General features: G+C 36.8%; 1 protein-coding gene across 2 annotated transcripts in view; it reads left to right on the forward strand.

The window, feature by feature from the left end:
* BRIP1 (BRCA1 interacting helicase 1) overlaps positions 1 to 25,730 on the forward strand; it is a 52,494-nt gene that overhangs the window by 12,975 nt on the left and 13,789 nt on the right. For both annotated transcript variants that reach the window (XM_051635953.1, XM_051635954.1), the window contains exons 11-15: positions 138 to 309; positions 424 to 561; positions 949 to 1,110; positions 21,445 to 21,604; positions 22,332 to 22,453. In XM_051635953.1, coding sequence (XP_051491913.1) covers positions 138 to 309; positions 424 to 561; positions 949 to 1,110; positions 21,445 to 21,604; positions 22,332 to 22,453 — 754 coding nt within the window. The remainder of the gene's footprint in view (positions 1 to 137; positions 310 to 423; positions 562 to 948; positions 1,111 to 21,444; positions 21,605 to 22,331; positions 22,454 to 25,730) is intronic.

Consider the following 25,730-nt stretch of genomic DNA (forward strand, 5'->3'; position numbering starts at 1 on the left):
AATGAAGATATCTAATAGTTTTTCACACTTCAATTTTAAATGCATTGAGGCTCATACCAAGCAAAGACAGTATTGCTACATGCTTAGTTTGATTACTTGATTGTAGTTCTTATGGATATTTATGGATCCCTGTATAGATATGCAGATGACTACAGAGTTGCTCTGCAGCAAACCTATGCTTGGATGAATGAAAACCAACTTGATGCTTCAGATACAAGTGCCTTCTTCACACGACCCAGGCATAAAAGGAGTTTGCGGCAGAAAACCGAAGTCCACATGCTGAATTTTTGGTGCTTGAATCCTGCTGTGGTGAGCTGAGGGGGGAGCAGGAGGCCTGGAGTCATTTGTGACACCAAATACATAGAAGATCTTAAAGTGATTGTGTTGTTTTTCTAAATTCCTTCTCTTCTTTCTCTAACCTAGGCTTTTTCAGACTTAAGTGATGTTAGAACAATTGTTCTGACCTCTGGTACCCTCTCTCCGATGGATTCATTTTCTTCAGAGCTTGGTGTGAAGTTTTCTATCCAGTTGGAGGCAAATCATGTTATTCGGAACTCGCAGGTAAACTTTTTGCCTCCTTGCTCCCTCTGCTGAGGTCTGATGCTGGCCATTGTAAAGAAAAAATAACTTGCAAATAAAAATGATGACAAACCCGTTCCGTTAAGTGAAAAGCAATGTACATAACAGGCTATTGCTTAGATTAATGCTATTTCAAAGTAAATTTTCAAATTAAAAAAGGGGTAGTTTTTAGAGATGTTCCTGGGAAAGCTGAAGTTGTGCTATTTTAGCCATAACCTTCTTATATCACTTACTGCACTTTCTGTTCTTAGGTACTGGATTTGCTTACAAATATCTCAGTATTTTCTTTCACACTTTTTTAACCTAATGTAGTTTGATGCAATTTGTCACACGTTTTGTGATTAACTTTTCCAATATGAAATGTGCCAGGTTTGGGTTGGCACCATTGGAGCAGGCCCCAACGGTCGGAAGCTGTGTGCCACCTTCCAGCACACAGAGACCTTTGAGTTTCAAGATGAGGTGGGAGCACTTCTGCTGTCAGTGTGTCAAACAGTTGGCCAAGGAATTTTGTGCTTTTTGCCATCCTATAAGGTAAGGAAATCTTAATTTTTATTCTTTCTGTAAAACCACACACAGTCTACTTGAAAGTGTGCATGTGTGCATCAACATATAGAAATATTTATAAAATAAAGGTATTGTAATAACACATTGTGATTCTATTATGTTGTAATTTCTTGGCTCTCATGTTGGCTGCCATACAAGTTTGTTTTGATGAAAAAACACATTCATTTTGGTTTGTTTTTTTCAACAAATGTGTGTATATAGTTAATGACTACAATAGTTTTGCTAAGTTTTACACACACACACACACACACAAAAAAAAAGCCAGACTGACCTGCAGGGTTTTTTCTGCAATGTTTTGAAATTATTTACCAAAAAAAAAAAAAAAATCCCTTCCATATGAGCACCCATCATGAGTGGAAACCTTGTGTGTGTCACTCAACAGCAGGAATGCCTTTGCATCTTCTTTTTATGCTGTTTGAATGCAGTGATTCATGCAGGATTCATCCAGTTAATTTCTTTTTTCCTTGTTTCTTGTTCCATTTCACTGCCTTGGAGATTCTGGTATATTTTTAAGTCAGGGGAGTTGCTCACTGGCCTTGACTGAAAAGAATCAAATTTCTCATTTGCAAGCTAGGTAATATCCAATTTCTCTAACAAAAGATATCTAATTCTGGTGAATCTGTACCTCACAGTAGTTCTGCTTGCTTCTCTATTCGTTCTTACTAATTAATGGACAGCTCTGAGGGACAGGAATATAAACCTGCAATGTAATTCTGTGATTCATGCCCCTTTTTCTCGTAGTGCTTGCAAGAGTGTGACTTTTTAAATTTTAAACCATCTTTTTAAATTTAAAAAGTCCTCTCAAAAAGAAAACAAACAAAAACCCTCTCAAAACCCAAAAAATCCCATCAAATGAACAAACCCCTGAGTATAATGGAAATAAAGGTTTCAGACTTTTTCCCTCATCTAAGTTTTCTTACCAGAGATTATTTTAAAAAATGAAATAAAACAAATTTCTTCTTTTTTACAAACCCTTCGTGTTAGTTTCATTATGAAATTGAAGAGGCTGCAAAGCAAAGGCTTTTTTTTCACTGGGTTTCTTTAGTTACAGTTACCGGTGCAATTACTGACAGTAACCATTAGGTGACCACATTAGACCGTGTAATGTACAGTCCCTAACAAAAGCAGAGCAGTGAGTATAAATTTACTTAACCCAGCTCAGAAAACTCTGCACTTACATGCAGAGTTAACGATCTGAGAATAAATTTTGCATTCGATTTAATTTATGTATTGAAATGGGAGCATATTTCAGTTTTCACTGTCGTTCCTTCTCTCAAGTGTATAAAGCTGAGCAGTATATGAGAGCAGATCTTACCTATACAGACCTGACAAATATATGTGGAAGTGTTTCTGAGGAAAGTAATCTGAATGGAAAGTATAGAGAGACTTTGTAATGACATTTAATAACAAAGGAAAGAGATTGCTGTGCAGCTCTGGTACCCTCCCCCCTCTCACTGCCCTACTGTTTTACTGAAAGGTCACCCAGCTAAACACGTTGAGTGTTTGTTTTTCTTTGTGGGAACCCTTCCCTGATCCTAGTGAAAGTATTGATAAATATAAATTGCAGGCAATTGAAGGATGGTATTTTAAAATCACATTGCCAATATTTTTCTATGGATGCCCTTTTTCATCCTACTACTTGTATTGTGGAATGGGTTGCCTTTAAGTCTGGGACTAATACGTTGAAAACACAGAAGAATGTAAGCATAAGCATATTAGTACAGGGAAAACTAGGTATTTTTCTTTCATCATCATACAGAATGTTGCTTAGCTGTACATTTGCATTTCAAAATTGATTTTCAGAGATTTTCCTGGGGAAATTGCTGCTTCTCTTTAAAAAAATTGCAGTTTTAAAAGAAATTGTTCAAGGCTATCAAGATATGATTAATATATGTGGTCATGTACCTCAGTGACTGTTACGACTTAAGCAGGTTTTTTGAGGGCTTGACATGTTTTATGAATTGGAGTTTCAACTTTGGAATAAGTGAAAAATAATGTCTTTTTAAATGTCTGGAAGGCTGAGGGCAACGTTCTGAATTCCAAGTACATCTATCCAGATAGTTTGATGGAGTTTGAATTTAGGCACGTACATTGGATTTCAGTTTGATTACACTTACAGATGCATTTTTCAGTACAACCTTGTGTTTTAGTTGTAAGAATTTGTAGCTCAGCACTGCTGTCCTTTGCTCCGCAGCTCTGGCAGGAGCTCTACTTCTTGAGAGGCTGTTTCAGTACCTCAGTATCAACACTTATGCTGCACATTTTTACCTATTTGCCTAATTATTTTGCTTTGTAAATAATTTTTTTTTTCTGGAGAGCTCTTTATCAATTTAATTCAGGTCGTAAAGTCTGTTACTTTTTTTGTTTGTATATAAGGAGAGTGTCAGAGACAGAAGCAGCATCTTACTGCACTTCCTTTCACTTCCATTCACTTTGAATTTCCATGGACTTTTGTTCACTGTAATAAAATATAGGTGTATTTTCTTTTTTGTTGTGAGAATGGTAAATCAACACTTTTTGGCCTCAGTCTATGGGAGTAAAAATAATGGAAGGTGTAAACGCCTGCCACAGGAAGCAGAAGTTGGGAACCCTGCCTGACATAGTGATGAACAATGTTGAGACCCTTGAGCAAGCACCCAAGCAGTGTTCTCTTACTGCTGGTCCTGTTATTCAGAACTTCATTGCATGGTGTCAGAAATAAAATAAATTTATGGCAGAAATAGAGTAATACCATCTGAACTTCCCAGTTGGGAATTTAAGGGGCTTTTATGAGTAATATTTTTTCCTATATGTTTTGTCTGGTATTTCAGGCTGGCTTGCATATATTAAAGAAGTAATTACCAATATTTGATGAAAATTATCACCCCTTTCTTCATGTCAGAGCTACAGAAACAAACTGGCACAAATGTAATTATTTGTTTCAGACTTCTTTAGTGTATAATAGAGGAAAAATATGCTCACCTAGAAGAAATATCAACCTACTATAAAGTTTCCATGTGCAAATAAATAGAGGGCAAGTAAAATTTCTAAGTGTCACCACATTAACCCAATCATAAAATGAGATGACTGGACAGTGCTTATAGAACATCTGAGCTGAGCATTATAAATGTCAGCAGAGTAGCTGCTGGGGGAGTTACCATTTTAGTCGCATCCTCCTTCCAGTGCCAGTGGGTGCAAAAAGCATCCCTTAATAGCTTGCATTGTTCTCTGTTAGCTTTTCTTCAGGTAGGTTACTTCCTGGAAGATTCTAAATTTCTTTGAAGAAGCTGTCTACTGCCAGGAAGAGGTAGTAGTAACTTGTCTGTGTTGTGCCCTGGAGTGCCCTTTACAACAATATGTTTATAATCTGCAGAACATTATTGAACTGTGTTGGGAAGAAGTTTAAATCTGCAATGTTCTAAGCCTACATCCTTTCCTAATGATCAGGTTAAGAAAAGACTTTGTCAGACTGAGAAGATACTTTCCAAAGACCTTTTTACTTCATGTATGAACTGCTGTTATCTCCAAAAAAATTCTGACTTAAAAATAATTCACCTGTTACCTTCCTCTGTTCCACTCCATCCACATCCATGTTTTATTTTCTTTTTTCCTTTTTAATCAAAGTAGCTGTAGCAGACAGAGTTCTGCAGTTTTGTGCAATGCAGTTTTATGGGGAAAGCCTGTCACCTAGTTATCTATGTTTAATTTGGAATTACTAGATGCAGGGTGAATACAAACCAAAGTAATAGTAGGTAAACCTACCTTTATCTTAAGTATTTGTATAACTATATTTTTCATGGAAGACTGACTATTTAAAATGGACCTATGGCAGATATCCAAGAATAGATGTAGGAAAGTGTATGGATGAGGAGAAGAAAAAAGTGCATCAGATACACATCTCCACATTCATTAGGTGTCTATTTGTTATGAGCAGCTGTGATGACATGTTTCATGAATGGAATTATCTCCAGTAACATATGAATTTTAAGTGTAATTATCAGCATTCTGGCACATACACTTTTTTCTAAAATGTTAACTTTTGCTCAATTACAAACCTAGATAATTTTGAGGGCTAGTAAAACTGGTGATACTATTTAACAAAAATGCATTTATGTGAAAATCAGTAGCAACTCCAGCAAAAACACTCTATAAAAGAGAATATCAGAAGGTGAAAAGATTACTCAGAAATCTAAGATGCTTTTAAACAAGATTAAGATAAGGACCATTAGGGTTCATGTCGCCGACCTGTCTGCATTAAGATATATCTTGCCTGGTGCCTGCATCTTAGATGATTCATTCAATATGTTGTCATATCAAAGTCAAGGTATCCAGCAAGGAGAAAAATGCTAATGCTTATAAATTTTTGTGATAATCCATCATGATGAATTAACTGACCTTTCTTTAGTAGCTTTTTTACAAAAGAAAAGCTTTGGACAGTGCTATTAATGTTGGTGTTTTGTAGTGCTGTAGGGTTTTTTTCTGTGAGGCATTGTTGGTTAATTTGTATCTGCTAATTGTTGAGCTGTAAATTGGAAGTAAAATTTTAAAAATAAGCTAGTTACTCAAGGCTTTCAATGCCTGTTTTCATTAGTAAAACTTATGACCTGATAAGTTTTCTTTGCTTAAAAATCCAAGATATGTTTGCTATTTATTTTTCTCCTACATGTTTAAGAAGTAGTGTTCTTCTTTGATTCATTTTAATCATATTTCTTTTGTATCTCCTTTCCTTTACAAAAGGTTTAACTTTTGAGGTCAAATAGCAGTTTTACTCTGTGATTACACAGTGTTGCTGTGTATTTTGTGTTATATTGTATCAAATAGTTTTGCAGAGGAAAATATCTTGGAGAAGTAAAGGAAATTTCAAGAAAATTAGCTGAAAAAGATAGAAATAACTGCTCTGTTGTCTGTCTCATGCAACTCTTAGAAGTGGCTGAATGACCTAAATCTATATTTAAAAAATTATTTGCTATACTGTCTATGAAGTATTTGTGTCCAAATACATGTGAAAGAGGTGTCTTTTTTTCATACCAGTGCTGCTGCTGTTTTAAAATGCAGGTGACAGTTGTTTACAGCTATGATATTATACAAATTTTACATTTAATGGCTAGTTAATTACAAAAGCAGTGAAGATAATAGAAATGGAAAAGCAAATGAATGTGGAATTTTTAACTTTCTTATATTGCATTAATATTGATTAGTGGAGAATAATGAAAAAGAAGCAAGAATTCCTTGCAACTAAGGAATACCTGCTGGAATATTGTTGGACTGTCTAGAACTTCCGAGTTTCTGAGGGGTGTTGAAGAATAACAAATACTGTGTTGGAACAAAGTGATCTAAAGCATTTGTTTCCCAGAGCACTTGTCTTTTTTTTTCAGATTGACTTTTTTCTAGTAAGTGAGCACGTTCCGAGTTTTATGTGCAATACCTCTAAGACCAAACTATTTAATATCCAATCTTGAATACATTTGGTAGTCTCAATCCTGCTGCTACAAATACCCTTGGTCAAGAATTGGACTAGTCATGTTCTCTGTCAGGATGGCTGAGCTATCAATATGTAGGTACAGACCGATTAATGCTGCATTGCCCTTGCTGTTCCTGTTGAGAATTTTGGAGTAAGGTTATAATGATATGTACCTAATAACTTTTGTCACTTGCAAAAAATAAATGCTGAATTTCACATTAGAATTTCTATGTATCTTGTACTTTTAAGAGTTGCTAGTTTAAATTCTGTCAGTCTTGCTCCCTTTTCCTGTTCTTTTGGCTGATCACGTGTTCTTAGGTGAGAACAGACAAGATTGGGTGACACCAAATCCATTAGGACTGGAGCACCTCTGTTATTGTCTTGGCTCCCTTTCCATGTTTTAAGGTATCAGGCAAAGCTGCAATGAAGTTGGAGACCAGGGAGGTCTGTTGACAAACCATTCTTGGCAGTATTACACAACTTCAGGTGACCAGACTTCAGCAATATTCATTAACTCTGTGAGCAGTGTAGAGCATGGCAAGAGGTGTAATCTGTGCTCTTTTCAGAGTGAGAATCTTCAGGTTTAGTCTAGGAAGTGATTTGGAACAAACAGGAGGGACCTCAGTTTAACCCCTGACTGTCGTACCCCTATGGCCTGGTTATGAGACCAGCTCCTTGAATGTGTTCTCTGCTGGCCTGAACATAAATGTGCTACCCTTAGATATGACAGGCTGAGGGAGGGATACAATTTCATTATTAGTTCTGAATGTCTGGCTCTTCTTAGTGTAAGACAGACCCCTTTTCTTACTGAGATTTGTGTGACAATGGTAGAAATAACTTTTTTAAAGGCATCTGTGTCAGAGTGGCAGAAAATTAATTGAATGTAACACTGAAAAAGAACAGAATATTTTCATTTCTAAAACTGTCTTGAAATACAGTTTGGTAAAAAAATTATAAGAAACTAGGGTTTGTCTGCCATCAATAAGAAAACCTAACACTGCCTTCAGACAACTTTTATTTAATAAATTATTTCAATAAATGTACAAAAGATGGTAGTCTGTTTAGCCAGGCCTATTACAAGCATTAAGATTTGAGCACTGGCTGTTAAAATGAGTAAATGGCAATATCACAAAGTTAAATGCCAAAAAACATTTTCCAGGGTACTGGGATTGCAACAATACCATTAATGAGGGCAAAGAGGTTTTAATGCAATTTGCACGTTCTAAAGTTTCAAAAAGAGGTTTTGAGTTAGTGCATTATTAATGTTCTGAACATCTGGAAGTATGTAAGAGCCATAGACATTGAGCAAGTGCAGGGTTTCCCCACTGGGTCTGATGCTGACTGATTTCCTCCCCAGTGAAAAGCTTGTTGTAAGAAGTTTGAGACAGTAAAATGACAATATCCAGATAAGAGATAAACATTCCACAGTGTCTTTTTGCTTGTAATGTGTATGGAGGAAAAATTGGAAACTATTAGGTTTATGCAGTGAAAAGGTGAATTTGAAATTCAATGGGAAAATAGTGTTTGCTCCACAGATGGCTCCTCTGTGGTGCAGTCACATTGATTGCAGAGTGATTATCTGAGCAATTATGTAGCAACATCGGGTGGGTTCCCTAAGATTGTTTAAATTTTTCTATTAGGTGTATTTAGGTATAATGTGCAGATATAAATGCTTTATCAGGAGCAGTTTTCTTCATGAGATTCATGTTGACAGCTGTAGGAGTATTTTGAGGAAGAGATTTACTCCTGTGTTTAAATATTTGCAGAAGGTAGGAATCTGTTCACACCAAGTATGTTTTATGACAGAAGTTTGTTCTTTGAAGTTATATAAACAAACTTTCTGCATGATTTTACTGTTATAGACTAATTTATACTGCTGCATCTTTAACAGGATGTTCAATGTATTGTCTAGTTTTAGATGATTTAACTATAGCTAACATCCAACATCACATCCATTGGGATGAAAAGAAAGGCCTTTAAACAGGCTGGTGTATCAGGGCTAAGTTACAAAATAATTGTAAATTAATAATGATACTCACTTTCTGCACAGCATTTGCCTTCTGCTCTCAAGGGACAGGCATTCTCTTACTCCAGAAGCCTTATTTATTTGAGCCAAACAGCTACAACGGTGCTATTACAGTGTGTAAGAAACCCTAAAAACAAGAAGAGACTTTAGGGAATAGAATTCTGTCGTATTTGCTTTTTCAGACTATGTGCAAGGACCTAACAATGAAAGTAGAGCAAAATGGTGGAAGAGTAATTAAACAGCATGCAAGAAGCACTGTCTCTCTTTTCTGGCGCTAACAACTCTGTGCAGTGCCCCCTGGAAGTCACTGGGTTTTTTTCAGTGGCTGCAGAGTGCTGAGGTAGGGCTCATGACACTGAAGTGACCCTTTGTTGTTTTTTTTTCTTCTTGGAAAAGAAAAGCTTGTTGCCAGATTCTAAAGATGTGTCTGTTGACTTACTCTGATCAAAATCTTAGTAAAGTGATCTCTGGTTGATGGGGCATAAGTTTGGGAAAATGTGATCCAAAAAAGCCAAATTCTATTGACTCAAAAATTATGTATTTCAACATTGGTACCTAATAAATGTAGAGGGGATTTTGTTTTACTTATTGCCCACTATTGTTTCTTCCTTGCTTGTTTTTCACTTATTCTGCACTGGTAGTTTTCTTTCTGATCTTTATCTCAGCTTCATGTTTTATAGAGGGTTTTTTGTTCCCATTAATCATATACAATATCTACTTTCACTTTTATTCTCCATTTTTCCATCATTTAAACATTTAAATGTGTGTAATATAAACTGTCTAGCTCTTGGGGCCCTCACATTCATCCGAAAGAACAATGTTCAGGCTTGCTGTGCATTATCTGAGGTGTCTTCTGAGAGCTTCAATGGCTCCTGTAAATCTTGATGTGATTTCTGAAGTCTGCAGTTTTCCTCTTTCCTGTTGACTTGGGCATAGTCAGGAGATGTGTGTGATGGGAGAGTCCAGCCATTCCATCAGGACAATCTTTTTCCCAGCCTCAGCATCAGAGGCTGTTGTAAGTGGGATTGCTTCAAATAGAGAACAGCTGGAAAAGGAATAGTGAAGCTTGTACAAAAAGAAGTAGAATAAGGGCTTTCTCTAACCAGGTGTGTAATCTTTATCCTCAAATTTGGTTGGCATGTCATCAATTCAATCAAGTTACTCTTCCAAACTTCCCCTGGAGGGTGGAACTGCCAGTTCACACCAGGGCAAGATCATTTCTTGTATAATCTGAGAGGCTGCAGCAGATGTAGCTCCTTGAAATAAGAAAGCCAGAATAGAGCTGAAACATGCTCAGAAGGAACAACTCAAGTATGAGGATCCAGGAAGATACTAATTTGGAAATTCTGATCTTTAAATGAAATACGGTTTATGTTATAAAGTTGTTAGTGAGAAACTGCTGCATAGTTGACTGAGTCTATCTTATCACATGCTAACCAAATAAACTGGATAGTTACTCAGGTGAATATTCTGGGTGAATAGAAATTTGGGTGAGGTAATAAGAAAGGAGTGAACTGTTCTGACTTCTTGTTCTTTGGAAACCTGCAGAAACCATGGGAATGGAGGAGCTGTTTGCTGCTCATCTCTGCTGCAGGCAGATGTTATACACATGGGTCCTCGAGTACACAGCAGCCACTGTGGTTGAGTGTTGTAGCAAAGTTTCTAAGTGTGATTTGGGTCCCACCTTCTCTTTTTGAATTACTGGCTGCAAAGAATGAACAAATGTACTTCCTGGGGCTTACTGAACTGCTACTGTGACCAGCAAGGGACTTGGAATTATTCAAGTGCCCTGTGGCACTTGCTTTTTACATAGAGCAGATATACTTCCTGATAGCATCTGCACATCATATAAAGCAGAATCCATAGCAACAGTGTGGCACATTATTGGGTATTATGTCTAAAAAAATTATATGCCATACTGGTAGATGAGTGTTTTGCTTGTGAATTTCACACCCTGAGAGCTGTGCAGTTTAATATTTTATTATGCTGTTAGTTTAAATACCCTGAGCATACAGCATGGGGAAAATAAACTGAAAATCTATTATTGTTTCTCACTTCTGAGCTCTGACTTGTCAAAGTGCTTCAAGCTGAGTTATTGTATCTAGTTAACAAATGCTCTGATTTCTGTTGTAATTAACACTTTCTGCTTGCATATTTTTCATATCATTTAAGTAGCAGCTGCATGAAAATTAATTTTCACAGTCAAGAAGTTTTCATTCTCTGAATGGCAGAGTCCAAATAGTAAATAACTCCTTAATTGCTGGTGACTGAAGTAGTGTTTCTACTGCTGGTGACATTGATGAGGGTTGTCATTTGCATTGTCATGAGTGTTGAAAGTTTTATTGCTTTGCATTTGTGTATTTTAACATTTGCTTCATTTCTTGGACTTAATTCTGGAATTGTACTGATTTTTCTGTTTGATGGTCCTACTTCCCTAGTGAGAGCTTTTAGATGTCTCCAAGAATCAGAGCTGATATTGGTCCCTGTTCTCGTAACTTATCATTATGTAGTTAGAGCTAAACATTGTGCATAAAATCATGGTTGTTGCTGAGAAATGGTCTTAATTGCTTTATGTGCACTGATTTGCTGCGTAACGAGGGGAAAATGACTAACCTTTCTGAGAAAGTGAAGATAATCTTTCTTAAAATTATAGATTAACTATAGATATAAAATGCCTTCTGTAATTTAATCAAGATATTTTCTCTTTTAGTGTTAATAGAAAACTAAAAGCTAAAACCTGCTACTGTCCTCTTGGAATCAATTTCCCATGTCAGGCATCTGCCTGCCCCCATTTACTGTGTGAGCATTCATGGACTTGGTGGCCTCGTGCCTAGGACCACACTGCATGTCTGTTTGAATCAGCTTTCCCAGGTGATTCCGTGCTTCACTACTGATGTGCCACTAAGACAACCCTGTCTTTTTTCCCCCCCCCTCTTTATTCTGGGGAAATAAAAAGAGGTCAAAGATGACTAAGCTTGGTTCTTAACAGGGGAAGGGCAGCAGTGTAGGATGCTGACTTCATTGAGGAACAGTTAATTATATTGTGTTTGATTCCAGACCAGGATCTAAATAATCCTTTCAAAAAAATTATTATTTTTTTTTTTCTGGAGAGCTTTATTTGAGTGAAGGATTGTTCTCTGACTGGAACATGAAAGTGTAATGGTAGCCTAGGGGGAATGTACAAGCAGTTCTTGTAACACGGAAAGCTGTTGTCTTGGTTAACTTCAAAACCACAAAAGAAACCCTGTTTTGAACCAGGTTGTTTAGAAACAACGTTGCTCAGAGACTGACTACTTCAAAAGCTGTCTGGATTGTTTTGTGGTACAACATGTTGGGTTTTTGGGAAAAGATTTTACATAAAAAAGCTGATTTAAGTGTAGAAGCAACTTATTAGCTGTGTTATTCTAGCGTCTTTGGCGTGCAAAACATTTCATTTTTCATTACTGTTGTCACCGTTCACATATTCCATTATTTAAGGAGCTTATTGAAAAATTGATGGTATGTTGGTACCAGAGAGACATCCTGTAGGCTGCAGTGTTGATTTATGGCACATGGAACACAGTTCAATGCTTCAGTTTCCTTCTGGTGAGTGGCACTTTGTCATTGTCCCTAAAGAAAAATCATACCAGTGAAATCCCCTGTGCTTCCCCCAAGTGGAGTGATGCATACTTTTCCTTTGAAAATGATTATGAATTATTCACTTTTTATTGTGCTGGAGTGTGCACATGGTGATCAGAATCTTGTTCATAATACAGAGTTTTTCACCATGTTCAGGGTTTAGTTTAATTATGCAGTTGAGTTGCATGGTAGCTTTTGTCCTTTATTTTTTCCTCCTTTCTTTCCCCCCATGATGTCTCCCAGGCCTGTCTGAGCTAACACAGATTTTACCCCACACTTCCTACCACATGCGGGTATCTCAACACAAGCCTTAGTCCTAAATGTTTGCTTTTCTTCCATGTTTGTTTAAAATTTTCCTTGAAAAAAATAAGTGCAGTACTTCTAAAGACACTTTTCCCACACAAGGTCTTGAAAATCACAGACATGTGGTGTTAAAGTTTTATTCTTCAAGCTGATTTTCTGTTGCAAAGAAATAAGAGAGACCTAAGTGAAAAACCTTATGAAATAGCCAATGTAGTAGTGATACAGATTTGTAGTTGAGGGCGTTTTTCTCCCAGGAGATCTTGAGAAAAGGCTCCATGATACAGACCACCTGTTAGGAAAATTAAAAGGCTATATGATCTTTCTTCACCACTCTGGAAGAAATGGAAAATGTCAAAATAAATGTGTGACTTGGGTCGAGGTCCCTTTGCAGCTTCCTGAGTTCCAGCTCTGGACTGTTATAGGCTTTCAGGTATAATGTGACATTTCTTATAGAAGAAAATAACCTGCTGAGCATTGATCAACTTCAGCAATTTTGTTTTAATTTTGGAATTAAGACTCTCTGTGCAACCTTAATTTTTTCAAAATCACTTTCCTTTTAACTACTTTTGCTTTAAATATCAACGCTCTTATTTTGTGCACTTGATTTGACTTTTGCTGTGTCAGATGGTAGGGGTCAGCAGTTAAATACTTCTTCCTCATCAGCTGAAGAGGAGAGGGTCTGAAAAAAGTGAGTAATGTGTGTTTTCCTGTGGAAGTTGTACTTAGATGAGCATACAGTCTGGTCTCATTCCTTTCAGTGTCTGCTTTTATTTCAGGATTTTTCTAATGTCTTTCACATTAAAATTCCCCTTAGTGTTGCTTAGTCTTCATATTCCTTAAAGGAATAAAATAACATATTATTTTCCTTGTATTCTTTAATTATTGGCTTTGCAACAGAATGCTTTCTTTTTCCTGACAGCAGAAAAAATGTGTAATAATGATATTTTTATATATCTATTGTGCTTTGCAATTATGGAGCATTTAATTAGAGAGGCTCTGTGACACTTTGGAAAAGGAAATCAGACAAACTGATCTGGAGTTACTACTCTGTAAAGCAAGCTGGTTCAAAAGAACATTTCTTTGCATTGCTGATTGTAGCCCCATGATGATAATAAATAGCTGGGGAAATGTGCAGTGGAAAAGAGGCACGGCCTCTCCTCGATAAGAATAGCATCTTTGTGTGGCCTGTTTCCATTAAAATGCTGCATTAAATCGGTTCATTTTCAGCACATAAAGCAAATTTTACCTGTGCACATGTACTTATATGGGGTTTTGGTGTTTTTCTTGTTTCCCATTAACAGTTAGGAATTAACATTCTATTTTGAAAGCAGATCTTCACAAATGAAATATTTTAGGCACAGGTATTTTAATGTTCTCTTTACATGAAATGTGTTATAATTAGAAAATTTGAAAGTGGAATTTGAGGCTAAAATTACTTTTTTTTTTTTGGTGAACAGATAGATAAGAATTTTGTATCAGCTTAGTCATTCAAAAAAATGAATTTTAAATACCTCCCTGTATTATGTTAGATGCCTCCCATAAACATGAAGAGATTTCTGTGAATCAGTCTATTGCTTAACCTTTCATGAAAATCTAATTGAGTGTGAACAACTGCTTAAATAATTCAATGGACTAAGTTATTCTTGGCTGGTGTAGCCCCAGCCTAGTGCAGTGCAAATGTCTGGGTGTCAAGCAAAATTGAGGTTTCTACTTGGTGAAGAATGTGTTTCAGGAGAAAATCACCTGTGAGAAAGCAAACAAGTTGATTAAGAAGGAATACAAGCAAAAAGAGGAAATGTAAATTATAACTGCCAATTTGGTAAATGACTTGTGTGCATATTCTTTCAGTCCTTTTGAAAGCAGAACTTTTGTTGATGTTGAGAAGAGTTCTTGGGTTTCGTTGCTTTCTTTTCATATATGTGGCCTTTTATTCTTATTAAGGGACGTGATGCTTTTTTCAGTAGTATTTTTAAAAAATCTGGAGTGCTATTCCAAATTTATTTCGAAGATTTGGATAATGTACATTAGATTTTGTTGCTTAGTTGGCCCAAATATTTTCCCTCCTGTTATTTTGAAGGTAAGTGACATGAAAAAGTGAGTGGGAGGCCAGAGGGGAGATTTAGGTTCGACATTAGGAGGAAATTCTTTAGTGTGAGGGTGGTGAGACACTGGAACAGGTTGCCCAGGGAAGCTGTGGCTGCCCCATCCCTGGCAGTGTTGAAGGGCAGGTTGGATGGGGCTTGGAGCAACCTGGGCTGGTGGGAGGTGTCCCTGCCCATGCAGGGGGGTTGGATCTAGATGATCTTTAAGGTCCCTTCCAATCCAAACCATTCTGTCATTCTATGATACATAGTCCAGGGTTGCCTTGAATAACATGAATTTAAGGCCACCAGTGTTTAAGTAATGTACTAAATGCATTTGTTTCATGAATGAATACATTCTGGGATTATCACTAATATAGAGGCAGTTCCATTCTTTCATAATAGAACATTGAACCAGGTAATTAACCAACCTGCTCAACAGACTAGAGCTGTGAGACTGGTGGGGGAAGGTGGTTTGAACAAAAAGATACAGCTGTAGCTAACCAGCTGACTCAGCAAACATTCATCCTGGAAGCATATGAAAGGTAATGCAATACCTATGGAATTAGATACATTATAAAAACATCTGTGCCTTGAGAGCATCAGAGGATTACTTTAGTGGAAAATATGATGTCCTCCATACGAATAACTTGAATTTGCAGAAGGATCTGTCAGAATGTGTAGATCTTGTAAATTATTTTTTTTTACTGAAAAGAGGAGAGGAGCCAGTTGATGCAGATCTGGCTTGAGTTGTCCAGTGATTTATAAAGCAACCTGTACTTTGTTTTTTTCAGAGTGTCCAAGTGGTGGGAAACATTTTGTAGTTGACAATAATACTGTATTTCTTCTTGACGTTCTCTCTGAATATAAGGGTTTTCAGTAGATGTAGAGGGGAAAAAAAAAGTCTCCTATTTGGTTTTGACACCTGTTGTTTTTATGTCAAGATACAAGCACTGCATTGAAGCAAAAACATGATAAAACTCAATGTATAAATTTGTTATCTGCACTTCTGCCTCCTCCACTCCAATGCCTTCTCCTGTTGCCCAGGCAGGATAAAAGCTCTCACTGAAGGACTGAGTTACTCTGTGTCTTAAAGCAAAAGAGAGTTGATGAGATCAGTGGAAGAAAAGGAGAGGAAAGATACAGAAATTCATTACTTCTCTCACTAAATTATATTTAGATCTAGTACAAAATTTAAAGAAAAACTATTGAAAATGTTAGGCATACTGCTGGTGAGGTCTGTCTTAAATAATATGGCTTTAAAAGGCTTCAGTTGGCTCATCCACATTCTTAAGGATAGATGAAAAAGTTAAATTTTATAAAGAGCAAAAAATTTCATATTGTTAAGTTTTCTTGTTAGATGCTTGGAGCACTGTCTGCAGGTTACTTAGCTTTATTTGGTTACTGAATCACTGTATCCACCAGTTGCAGACTTGCATCTCCCAAGGTCTGTTTTATGATGTATTTGTTCTAATTTACAATGTGTTATTGAAATTGAAATGCTGGTAAGACATTAGGTGTTGCATACTTTGCAGAAGTGTAAGTCCTTATGAATGTATGTTTAAAATATGCAGGGACACCTGTTTCATTTTCATAAGTTTGAGTGTGACTTAGATCAGAGTAGAGGAAGCACTAGTTTTAAAATTAGAGCGCCACGTGTTCAAAAAAGTTTTACTGTTATATTTAAATGAGTAGATTTTAGTTTTGGTCCCTCATCCTAGTTAGATTTCTATGCAGTTGGCATACATAAATTTTCCTTACTTCGTGGTTGTTTTTTATGGCCATTTTCACAAGATAAGATTGTGAAAGGGCTAGAAGAGCACAATTTGATTTGACATGTTCTCTTGTCTCTCTCTTAATCTAATTCTGGTTGCTGAGGCAGTTGTTTATTCTTGTGTGTGGAGAGAGGTGTAGGTGGATGTGGGTACATTGATCTGCAGGTTCTTAAAATGTTTTTGGTGTCGCAAAGTTAAAAAAGAATAAATCTGCAAGACAGTTCCAAAGATATGTAGAAAAAGTAAATGCTTCATGAGATAATGTGTAATTTCCCTAGTCTGTACACTAGGAAAATAACACCATGTTTGTTTTATAGATATAGAAGTATATTCTTCTCTACCTGCTAGAGCTTTGGGGGAATCCATTTATTCCACATTTGAAGTCTCTAAGTCTACATGTCTGTAGGGTTTGAGATGAGTCTAGATTCCCTTCAGAAATATTTTATGTATTTTGTGGTAGGTATTCAGCAGGGAATTGCTCAGACCAGTATTTTCCATTTGGTGTTTCTCAAAAAGCTTCAGGTTTTACAACCCATAGCTGGAAATGATCTTAGGATGCATATATCTATATTGCATTTAAAAAAACCTTACCCACTACCATGGAAGGTAGCCTTGAAATTAGAGGGAGTGTGTTTGTATTACAAGAATTTAGCTGCTTCTAAGACTGACACCATGTCTTCCTTGCTCTATTCCATGTATATGTAGAATTTTGGTGTCGTTATCTAGAATATGCATTAAGGGACTGACACTTAAAATGTGATCATTAAGTACATCATTATAGCAGCACTGTACACCTTTGTGCGTCACTTTTACATGTTGGTGGATTGGGTGATAACCCTGTTTTTGCAAGTGACTGCCCCTTTAGTCCCAAGTGTAGCTTAGTCCTCTTGGTTCTACCAAAACAGGGTCTGGTGGAACAAGTCCCGTTGCTCAGCCTCTGGGTTGGCTGGAGGTGTCTGCTTCCCATTCCTGAAGTTTTGTGCTGCCTGTGTGTAGAACTTCTATTTGACCCTTCAAACACGTTTCCAGCCCACTGGAGACACACTTTGATTTGAAGCAGTGCTTATTCAAAAAGAAAATTCTGGTAGCAAACACATGAAGAGCTCTGCATGGGAAAAGGCTTTTAGATCAATGTTAGTCCCTTGGGGATCTCTGACTTTTTGCACTGCCGGTGGTGCCAATACTCTGATTTTTATTAAGAAAAACCTAAGAGCTGTTTCCTTTCTCCCCCCAGCTACACTTTATATCTGAGTAACAATGAAAAGTGGAACTTCCTATCATGAAAAACAAACGTAGAAACAAGATGAAAAAATACCAGATTTGGAGAAGTGGGTTTTTAGTGTATAATGGCAGACTTCGGAAGAGGTTACAAGATATTTGTGTAAATTTTGTGCACCTTGAAATACCTTTTGTTCAGTTATCATTATATAGATCTATGGGTAAGAAGACAGCATATAGTTTTGAATATGCATAAGAATATACAATACTATTGTAACTGATAGTTATTAAATAGTTACAGAGTAACACCAGGCTTTGTGCAGCCTGGTCTAGCCTGAGGTGTCCCTGCTTATAGTAGGAGGTTGGAACCTGATGATCTTTAAGGTCCCTTCCAGCCTTAACCATGAGTTATTTTACTCTGCCATCAGCTGCTGCTCAGGTCCTTATCCTTTTTGTCCTGAACTGCTCTTCAACATCCTTACATATTCTCAGGTGTTTCGTAGGTTCCCCAAACACTTCTGGATGGAGGGATTATTTCTGTGATGCTTTTTTACTCTACTGGCAAGATGCAATCCATTCATTCCATGAATCAATGCTGAAATATTTAAGGGATATTCTTTGTAAAGAAATTAGGTAGCGGGTGGTTGTAGCAGGAGAAGAGCCAGGGAACCATAAACCAGGCATGTGCTGCTTCAGAATCACTGCCAGGAGGTAATGAGTCCTGCAGAAAAAATGCATCCCGAGCAACTTGATTGCTACAAGTTAACTTTTCAACTTCATTAAGAAGCTGGAAATCACAATGAACTTGCCTTAGGGTAAAATCCATTAAACAGATCTTTGGTCTTGCTTCATGACACGGGAAATGCCTAATGGAATTTTTGGCAGGGTATAAAACGAGGCGGCAAATGGAAAGGGGAAGAGTTTTTCCTTCGTGGATGAGGAATGAGAACATGTTGCCTGGGAGTGCAACATAATGGCAAGAAATGTTGAGAAAACAGTTTCCCCCATTCCCAAATTTCAAGAGTACTTCAAAAGCTGCCTAACAAAGGGGTTGCTGACAAAGTTGAATGGTGAGTCTAAGTACTGAGCCAATAGTTTCTGTGCATTGTAGCTAACATGTCACTAAGTTGTAGAAAGGAAAAGGAGAAAGCTATCAAAGTAAACATCCTTCAGTGCATGGCAAGATGACAGATTCTTTCTAACAAGATTTTCTGCTCTCCTGGAGGAAGACCATTTGTTAATAAACCATTTGAAAATCCATTTTTAAGGGATTTAATAAAATATACACAGGCTCCTTCCACTGCAGAAACTATTATTCCCTTGGGTAGAACAAGTGACTGACTGTGGGCATTAATGGTAGCTTCCTGTGATTCCTGGCATTATATCTTGCTCCCATTTGCACTTTTTCAAACAAGAAGTGAAATAATTTTTTATGAGAATCCTGCACTTGATTCCTGGCTCTTACGAGACGTGTGTGTTCTATATTTTATTTATTTGTATTCAATCATGTCCATAATTCTTGTTGTTGTAGTGTCTGTGTCTATAGCTTGGGTGTTGTGTTTGTGCATTCTTTCCTGGGTACCAGAAAGTTTCCATACCCAGCAAACTCGATCAAATGGAAGAGGTGATAGTTTTTGTGTGAATTAAATGAATTGTTCCATTCTGGCCAAAAATTTTCATGAATAATTCACCCGTTTCCATAAAAACTGTAGATTTTCTATTGTGATGGTTGCTGTCAATTAAACAAGAAACCTGAACCCATTATGGTCTAACAGATACTTGCCTGGAGGGGCTGGGTAACCCACAGAAGAGAAAAGATGTTTCTTAAGAATTTGGAGGAAGGTTTTCTACTGCCATCTTTCCAACTGTGAATGTGTTCTACTTCTTTCAAACATGAGAGAAATAGAGTGGAATTGAGGGATTAAGTAACTTCTGCAAGAAATCTTGCCCTTTCTGAGACTGTCAACACACTTTGGTTCTTTTAAAGCAACAATTTTTCTGCTGAGGAAACTTCATAAATGGTGTGTTTGTGAAAAATAGTAGCTGAGATTATAGGAGGAGGAGAAAGTCAAGAGCAAGTGACCCTTAAGTCAAAGCATGGATAATTTTATGTATGTAAATGTCAAATTTAGTTATGGCCAAATACATCCTGTCTATTACCTTCCTGGCCTCCTGTTGTCCTGCATGGTGTAGAGCAGGCAGTGCTAGAGGTGAATTTAGTTGCTAAGTGAATGCCCAGGCAGACATCAGTTTTGTAGAAGGAAGAATGAAATCTGGAAAGCTAATAATATTACAGTTGCTGGCAGCTCTAACAGATCCCAAATGGATGTACTTGGAGGCATAATTTGTTTGAATCTTTTCTTTACCAGAATTGCCTCCATATCATATCCAAGAACTGAAGACACAGTGGCAGGCTGTGAATGGCAAGATGGACAGTCATTGCTTGGTCATAATATTATGACCTTTCATATAAAAAGATATTACAGACAGGATGCTGCCAGGAAATGACAGAACTGGTAGAAACAGGGACAAACAGTAGGACAGACACATTTAGAAGAGATTATTTATTTGACAGTAACATCTGTATATATAGGAAACTTCCTACTGTTCATCACTTGGTCTCTTTGTGCTTGCTTGAGAAGGGTGTCACATCAGTAGCAAGCCAAGTGTATTCCCCAAGTAGGGGAACCACATGTACCTCAAAAGGAACCAAACCAAATACTTAATGTCAGAGAATAAGCTCAGATCTTTCATGTTGAGAAGGTAAAATATACTAAGATTCTTGTAAACACTTTGCTAGATTTGCAGCTTTTCTTCCTGTAGAGTCAGATGTGACAAAAATTAGTTGCCATTAATAACACACAATAACACTTAAACTGTGTATTTGGACGTGGAACAGATCAATTTTGTAGCAATCAAACCATTCAGGATCCTGAGATCCTGTCTGGAGTGCATCAGAAAGGCAAACGGGTTGGAGTGAAATAAAGAATTTACTCCTGTCCATTGAGGCAGATCTACTCAGTTCCTTCTCAGATGTGTTGGTTGCCTTGCTTTTGTCTTGAGGGCAGTGCTGTGCACCATCAGACATGTCAGGTGAAGGAGTGACTTGTTTGCTCCCTGTCTTGATAAAATTCAGTCTAGAAAAATGTATGTGGTGACTGCTAATTGCAAAATTATTCCCACCCATCTGACTTCAGTTTCTGTGGTAATTTTGGACTTTGACTTTTGTAATGCAATTCCTGTTTTCATGATGTTCGCATTAAATGTGGAACAAGTTTATTTGCTTGCGAGATCTGAACACGTACTGATGTGAAGTGCACAGTCCAGAATCTGGTAGATACAACAAAGCTGAGAGACCCTTCAAGAAGTAGGCTGTTGATAAATCCTACATCAATACCTCCTTCCCCAGGATATCTATGTAAATTTTAAAGTATTGAAATATTGTGGAAGTTTAAAGTCATGTTTCAAATTAGTTTAGAAGTTGCTTCCAGTCTTACTTATGGATCGCTTACATTATAATCAGAACACCAGGTAATTTTCAGTTTTCTTTGCATGCCATTCCCCTTGCTTTCAAGAGCAGAAGATGCTCTTTAGTGACCACTCTCAGATGTAGAGAGTTTTGCTTTGGTAACTCAAAAATCTGAAGTTTGGAGTGAGCAAAATGAGTGGTCACCACGTTACACACATGGCTGTGGAGCAGTGCCTGGTAGGGAAACTTCTATTCATAAATACAAACCCAATAAGATAATGTCACTACAGTGTCTTTGTGAGCTTTATTTGAACTGTTCAAGGGACTGACCTTTCCTTTTAGTTCTTCTGGATATTTCTGTTTGTTTTCAGCTGTTGGACAAGTTAAAAGACCGCTGGATGCACACTGGCTTGTGGAGAAACCTGGAGCTGGTTAAGACTGTCATTGCAGAGCCTCAAGGAGGGGCAAAGAGTGACTTTGATGAACTGTTGAAAATATACTATGATGCAATAAAATGTAAAGGAGAAAAAGGTATGTACTTTAGACTTATTAAACAGTTGATACAGCCTCTTCAAGTTTAAAAAAAAGGGATTCTAAAAGTGCTTAATTAGAATAAGCTATATAGATAAGCAGTTAAGTTAACCTCAGTTTAATAAATTCTTGTGATAAATGAGGAAGATTAACTTCTATTTATATTGTTGCATGAGGATGTAGGGAAGTACAGAATGAAGCATAATCCTAATAGTGCTATTCAAAAGACAGTGAGGTGTGCAAGGACAAGCAGTTTTCTGTTCAGCAGGACTTACAGTACATTGCAGAACTGACTTACTGGTTTGTATTACAGCTGCTATAGGTTTTCTCCTTTAAATACTTAAATATTAGTATAGAGAATAATGAATGGTAGTATGTAAAAAAAACCCCACCCAACAGCATTATTTTGGATTGAAAAATTTAAGATTTAATGTTTAAAATTTTGTTGTAGATACATACGGATCTTGCAGTGCCACTGTACTATTTATTGCAAGATTATTTTGCTAGCTAATATTAAAAATAACAATTTTATGGGTCAAAGTGGAGTTAATCTCATCCCTCTAATAAAGAACTCTATATTTTTCTATCCACTCACCTTTCCCAGACTGATACTTGGTGTATTATGCTATATTATGTTTTGCCTTTTAAAGGATGTTGGTGAAACTTTATTCTGATGCTCAGTTCATGACTGGGAATGATTTGTATATTCCTCTCTGGCTTCTTCAAGATGGAGCACTCCTTATAGCTGTGTGCAGAGGAAAAGTTAGTGAAGGCTTGGATTTCTGTGATGAGAATGCCCGGGCAGTTATAACCATAGGCATTCCATTTCCAAATGTGAAAGACCTTCAGGTAGGATATCAACACCTCATTGAAAGAGTTGTACTTGATTTTTGTCGTGTTTAAAGCACCAAATATGCACAAATATTTTTTCTAAATGTTTCCCCTTGGACTCCCCTCAGTCCCATTTGAAGTCTTTGAGTGACCTTCTACACAGGTAAGAGGAGGAACAGCTCAGCAGGGCTTGTGGGCTCATCTGTGTCATTCTACATGAATATTTATCATGCTGATTGTGGTGTAACTTTTGGTGTGACCTTGTGTGAAGGCTGTTAAAATGCTCACTAGGCAAATGCTATTTTAAAGAAGGCATTCAGATTGATCAAAAGGTTATTTCAGAACATAGGTGGGAAGGTGTAAAATAGTAATATCCTGAGGGAATGTATTGCATGCACTAGATGATTGACTGTAGCATATCAACTTTGTGATCCCTGCTGCCTGCTTTAGTGTAACTGTGTATGACACTTCCCTCTTAGAGAGTGGAATTGTAAACCTTTTCTGAGGTGATGCTGCTGTATTAGCTTGAAATTTTGAGGTATGAAACTATGACTTAGCATAACCTCTTCCTGGATACTGAAGACATTCCTTTTTTTATAATTCAAGCTTCATCTAACTTCAGGCAAAACCTTGTAAGTGCCTTCTAAAGATAGTAATCCAAAGTGCCTACAATTAAAGAAATTTGAGACTGTTTGTATTTTTTTCAGCGTGTAGCCAAAGTAGCATCCTGTTACTTGCAATGTGTAATTACCCACATCAACACTTCCTTCCTTTTGACTTCAGCAGGACTTGTCTTATGGATGGATGATGTTCTGTTAGAGTAGGCACTTCATAATTGAAACCAGACATTCATAAGGGAAAAGAAAGCCAATGAACATGGAAAAAAAAATTTTCTAGACTTTCTACTAACTGAAAAAAAAAATGTTTATTATTGACTTGTTTGCAAGACCACTTTTTTTCAGTGATCTGTGCATGCCACTTAGGGAGTCACCCAGTAGCTGGCACGCTTTTAGCCATGTCACTGCTTTATCTTCTGTGTACCTTTTAGAGCTTTTTTGAGACTACTTTTGGAAGCTAAGAAATGAAGTAGCATAGAGTAAATAAATACCAGGAGCAGCTGGATTCTGGTTGTTAGTAATGCCAAATCAAACAAGAAAATCACAGATTTGCACTTGAAAGCCCAAACAGTCTCAACTTTGGTTTGAGAGATGTGTTCTGAGCTTAAATGAGCAGCCAAAGACTTCTTTGTTGTCTACAGTGTGTGCCTAATTACAGTCCTGCTGGAAAAACCCACATCCTATAAGGACTAGAGATCCATTAGTGGTGGCTGCCTAGTGCCATGTTCCTTTAGTGCTTGCATAACTTTATTGAAGCACTTATTCAGCCACAACATTCTTTGTCTTGCTGAAATATAACAGTATGAAAACATTTACATTCAAAGAATACTTAGCACTCTTTCTAGGGTTAGAAATGCTTTGTTTTAGAAGCATATCCTGAAATGATAGTTTGGAAATGCTTGGTCTGTGGTATGGCTGGAACTCTTGCAATTTACTCCAAATGATTTCCAGGAAGTCAGTATTTTTGTAATCTAAATGGTACAAAATGAAATTGAAAAGAATCTGTCAAGGGTGAATTATGTTCATAATGGATTATGTTCCTTAAGATTAGAATAGTGTATGTAATTTTGCCTTGAGTTCAAGCAAATATGCTATATAATAGGATCACAGCAGTACATCCCATTACTGATAACTAAGTTTAAAACCCAGTGTTCTTACATAGCAATAGGTACTTAGTAGATATACCAAATGAAGAAACTAATATGGGACATCCCTTTAAAAATAGGAAATGCAAGTAATTAACAATCCCCTTGGAATATCCATGAATTATATATTTCTGAGATTGGATTAAATCACTAAGAAGTCCTCCACTTGAAAATATATACATGAAAATATACTTGCATTTCTGCTTTTTGGGTTATTAGAAGTGCTCTCAAGATTCAATTCCATAACCCCTTATTCCTGCATGTAGCTTTTACTTGTGTGACTAATCCTTATAATACTTCTAGGACTGTGTGTGCACAGTCCTAAGGGTTTGTAGAATTGTACCTTTAGAGACCAATATTTTATGTTGGCAGTTTGATGTTGCCTCATCTCCACTAATATTACTTGTCTGTGATCAATCTGCTTGCTAAATGTATTTTATGATTTGTAACTTGATGCTAATACCAGTGAACTGTAATATTAGAGAACATAAATAATGTGACAGAAAAGATGTGTAATCCTATATACATGTTATCTCATGCTAACATACTATTCATTAACTTTTTTTATTTTGAATTGTAGCATTTTGGACCCAGACACCAGTCTCTGTTTGGGCAAGTGTGGTGTATAATACCCAATTTTATTTTCTCCATACATTTGTGCTAAGTATGTTATTTGTTCTAGTATGAAATGGCAAGCATTTGGACTCCTTAAGCAGCTGAATGCTTTTATAAGTTACATTATTTTCTGTAGAACCTTTAAAGAATATAATTTACTTTCTTTTCCAACTGCCTTACTTAAAATTTTAAGCACATAGTGTCTTATGTTTCTTCATTTTCACAAAGAGTCAAAAGAACTTTGTCACTGTTAGGGAGAAAACAATGATTACAGCTAAAACACTAAGTCTGAGTTACTGAAAACAGTTTCATATTTCTGAAGATTCAGGTTGCTAAAGCAAAATATTTAAAAGAAACATGAAAGTATAGCTTAAAGCTATGGTGCTCTCAGTTGGTAGGGTTTGGCTCTAGTAAAGCAGGAAAATTTATTTCAGAGCCAAAAATTACTTCTTTGGCTGTGACCAGGATTTCCTCTGCCCACCTCTGGGACCTGAAACTGGAGGGAGGAAAATCTGATTTTGGAGCCAAGTTGTGACTTGTTTAGTTCAAGTCATAATTTACTGTTCTTACCTTGGGGACCTGAAAATAAAGAAACTTGCCATGAAATGTTGATAATGGGCAACTCTGAAGTGCAAGCATTAAGCTGACTTTCCCAGAGAGCATTTCTTCACTTCCACCTTTCCAGATGCTTTTGATCCTAGTACAGTAGAGTGTACTTAATCATCTAACAGCTAAGGGAACTTTAAAAAAAAAAAAGAAAAAGTAGGGGAAAATGCAGTTAAACCTTCCTACATCGATAGATGTGCAAGGAAAATAAACTTGATAAAGGATTTCTTTGCTGTGACATGACTCAAGAATGACTTTGTCATTAACGAGGAGTATTTCCCATAGCTGCTACAGGGTGAATATCAACTATGA

This window comes from Apus apus, chromosome 18, assembly GCF_020740795.1.
Source record: "Apus apus isolate bApuApu2 chromosome 18, bApuApu2.pri.cur, whole genome shotgun sequence".
Classification (NCBI taxonomy): Eukaryota; Metazoa; Chordata; class Aves; order Apodiformes; family Apodidae; genus Apus; species Apus apus.